We start from the raw sequence: 3,914 nt of genomic DNA, 5'->3' as shown, positions 1-3,914 counted from the left end.
TATTTTTTTTTATAGCTGTTTTCTATGTGAATATGTTGTAAACTGTAATTTTTTCCTTTGATTCAAAGCTGAATTTTCAACATCCTTGTAAGAAGCATTTCTTATTATTGTCAATGTTTGAGACAGTTGTCTTCATTTTTATTTTTTTTATTATTGTCAATGTTTGAGACAGTTGTGCTGCTTCATATTTTTTGTGCAAACCATGAAACATTTGTTTTCAGGATTCTTAGATGAATACAAAGTTAAAGCATTTATTTGAAATAAAAATATTTTTGTAACATTATAAATGTTCTTACTCTCACTTTTGATCAATTGAATGTGTCCATGTGGAATAAAAGTACCAATAATTAATATGCATTAATTATGTATAAATAAAAATCTTGAGAATGGAATAATGGAAAATGGAAATTACCAAAAAAAAAAAACACATTTCACCATTCATTCATTCATTCATTCATTCATTCAATTAATTTCTATTTGGAATTGGAAATGTTGATCCATGTCTAATACTGTTTCTTTCTCCCTTTCTCAGGTTTAATCAGTCGGTCCACCTGCACCTCTATATGCCATCATGTTTGGCCTTCATGGCTGCCATCACGTCAATCATCTTCTACCACAACATAGAGACCTCCAACTTCCCCAAACTACTGATGAGTGCGTGTCAGCCTTATTATCTCAGCCAGTTGCTTATTAAGGATTGAGTTTTCTGTTACTTGGATGTCATATGCACATTTAATTCATAATGCAAATCACTTTCTAAAGAGTGATGTAAAGCCTCATTAACTGCAATATGGGAATTACTGCAATTATAATAACAAGTTTGCTTCTTTTGAAAGAATAATCGAACTGCTCCAGCTACATTCACACAGATCCCATTTTTCTAAAATAAAAACGACTGCATTGCAGTGCTACAGACTAATGGCCCTTGATGGTGCAATGCTATTTTCCAACTACAGTTTCATTTTCAGGATAAAATTGTTTGTTACAATGACTTCAAATCATCTGAACATTGTCTAGACTAGAGATTGAAGTCACAGCCCTGTAATCACATTCCTCGACTGCAATATTTTTGAGGATGGCAGGACGTTTTAAAGAGACTCTAGCCGTATTTATCATCCTGTCTCTGAACATCTGGAGTGAGAAGCCATTTCAAAGTTTTGCCTGCTGTGCAAAACCAGCAGAGACTGATGCCTTTGGTGCTGAAGTGTATAGAGGATGTGATGTCACATATCATTGTATTTATGTTTCTTTCACAGCTCTGCTCATTTACTGGGTTCTGGCGTTTGTCTCTAAAACAATCAAGTTTGCCAAGTACACAGAGCACGGCATCGGCCTGAGACAGCTGCGCTTCGGGATCACAGGCTTACTGACGCTGCTATATGGCCTGCTGTTGGCTGTGGAAATCAACGTCATCCTGAAGAGGGTAAATGATTGTGTGTCTGTGATTGTATTCCTGCCCATTGAGTCTCCATTCTCCATTTTGATTTATTTTATTCTTCAGCCTCTGGCTGTGATTGTCTCGCTATATATTGTAGTCTCGGAAAATACAAAAGTCTGATCACGTCTGGTGACAGACTGCAGGGAATTCGGGATGCTCTGAATTCAATCCGATCATTAATCTGGATTCTGAAGTTTTATCTGTCGGAATACAGAGTATTTTCTCTCCCACTTGTTGTTTCAAACCCTGATGACACTTCTCTTCTGTAAAACATAAAAGGAGATATTTAGTACAGTGTCCAAGCTGCTCTTTTCCATGCAGTGAAAGTAAATGGAAACGGGTGCTTCTGAACTCCAAAAATGACAAAATGTGGTTATGAATGTAAATATGACTGGTTTAATTATAGATATGCATCTCATTATAACTGCAGTGTTATGGTGCAGAGAGCCGTGTTATGATTTTATGAATTGACATAAAATGGATCACATGTTCCACCAGAGGATGTTTGTGTGCAGTATCTCTGTACTGATGTAATTAATTTTGAGCTATCACAGGCCAGTTATTACATAGAAAAAGAGAGATTAATTAAAACTCTGCATTTGGATTCATTACACTGTTTGCATATACATGTGTGAAGCATATCAGTTGGTTTTATGATTTAAACGTCAGATTTTTTCTTTAAGATACAGATATTTTTATTACATTTTAGTGTCTTTATGTGAATAAAAATCTGTATATATTTTTCTTTTTCATTATAATATATGGTAATAATGATAATGCTAATGTTTTCAAGTAGTAAAGTTTGCTTTGTAATGTTGTTTATTTGCAATATTTGTAACTGGTAATATTATATTATATTATATTATATTATATTATATTTTTGAGCAAACAAGTTTGAATTTGCAGTAATTTCTAACTAGTTAGACATGAAGCAACTAGGGATGCTCATTTTAACCGGTTATCCGAAAAGACCATAAGAATATTGACTACATGATTAAAATATGCTATGCATATAAAATAATCTTGTCGGTTAACGGTTAATAATCGGTTAATGAGCGTCGGTTGCCGGTTAGGAGAAATAACCAAAATGAACATCCCTAGAAGCAACCTAGAACAATTAGTCTGAACTGTTTCATTTAGTCTTTCATTAATTAAACTCTTCATTTATTAAATTAAACTTTATAGAATATTTATAGAATGCCTGAAGCCATGAAGTTTCACAGTCCAGAAACAGTTAGCCTTTGTGTTTTGTCATCAAACTATTTGACATTGTGAGATTTGTGAAAGGAAATTCACTGTTTTTAAATTATGTTCTTCAATGTTGAGATTAGAAACATTGCTTTTTCTTTCATGTAGCCTACAATTGGAAGAATGTTGACAGTGTTTTCTCTATTTTTCTACAGCGATATATGTGTTTTGCACACCCCACTGAAGTGAAGCCCCCAGAGGATTTACAGGACCTGGGGGTTCGATTCCTGCAGCCCTTTGTGAACCTGCTGTCCAAAAGCACATACTGGTGGATGAACACCTTCATCACTGCAGCACACAGACGCCCCATCGATCTGAAGGTCATTGGCAAGCTACCAATTGCTATGAGAGCTCTAACTAACTACCTGAAGCTCCGTGAGGCCTTTGAAGCCAAGAAGGTATGTTTTAAGAATCTGTCTCTTTTTTTTTCATTATATTTTACCTTTTACAAATACTATTTTTAGGGAAATGTCCTTACTTTTTCTGCCAGTGCTAGGATGTGACAGCAAACAATGAGTAAAAAAAGATTTTTATGGAGTTTGAGGCCTAAATACAATCAACAAAAGTAAAAAGCTAAACGTAGACTCTAAACAAACTACTGTATACTGACTCTGACACTTTAGGTCTTTATTTAAAAAATCCCTGTATTTGAGTTAGAATAGTTTCCAAAAGCACCGTTATGAACACAGTGATGCTGTAAAAGCAGATTAATGAGTGGATGAGAGCGTTTAATGTCCCTGACAACCTCTGTAGTCTCATTTAGCCACTTGTTAGCAACTGCCTTTTTCAAGACAAGTAAGAGCTATAAAAAAAAATCACAAGTGGATTTACTGATGTGTTTTATGTTGTAGAATAAAATGTGAAAATATCCTAAGCTTGTGTTAAACACAGAGCTTATTTCAGGCATTTAACCAAAAGCCCATTTAAAAGAACATTTACTAAAGTGCTAAAATGATAGCTTGTTTCCTTGTTTTGGCCTAAAAAAAATATGCAAGCAGCGCATGCCCTTGATACGAATTCTAAAAGTGACACATGTTTAACTGTCACCTTGAGCTTTGAATCCGTGGCGGAAGGAAGTGGTTCCTCACAAAAGAGGGTTTTATTAGGCACTCCGTTGTTTCTCGTTTAATTACACACATGTTCCGTCGAACTGTTGTATAAACGCAATATCACTCTCGTACTCGAGCGATACCGGCTCTATATCAGCGGCTGTGATTGCCTCCGGCAC

The 3,914-nt window shown here is 35.2% G+C and overlaps 1 protein-coding gene across 1 annotated transcript in view; it reads left to right on the top strand.

The window, feature by feature from the left end:
- Positions 1–3,914, top strand: part of abcc8 (ATP-binding cassette, sub-family C (CFTR/MRP), member 8) — a 78,582-nt gene that overhangs the window by 6,222 nt on the left and 68,446 nt on the right. The window contains exons 4-5 of the mRNA XM_016576562.1: positions 533–654; positions 1,257–1,423. Coding sequence (XP_016432048.1) covers positions 533–654; positions 1,257–1,423 — 289 coding nt within the window. The remainder of the gene's footprint in view (positions 1–532; positions 655–1,256; positions 1,424–3,914) is intronic.

Source organism: Sinocyclocheilus rhinocerous, unplaced genomic scaffold, assembly GCF_001515625.1.
Source record: "Sinocyclocheilus rhinocerous isolate Xijiao unplaced genomic scaffold, SAMN03320098_v1.1 scaffold954, whole genome shotgun sequence".
Lineage (NCBI taxonomy): Eukaryota > Metazoa > Chordata > Actinopteri > Cypriniformes > Cyprinidae > Sinocyclocheilus > Sinocyclocheilus rhinocerous.
Note: the sequence above shows the minus strand (reverse complement) of the source record. Positions and strands in the feature narration are given on the sequence as shown.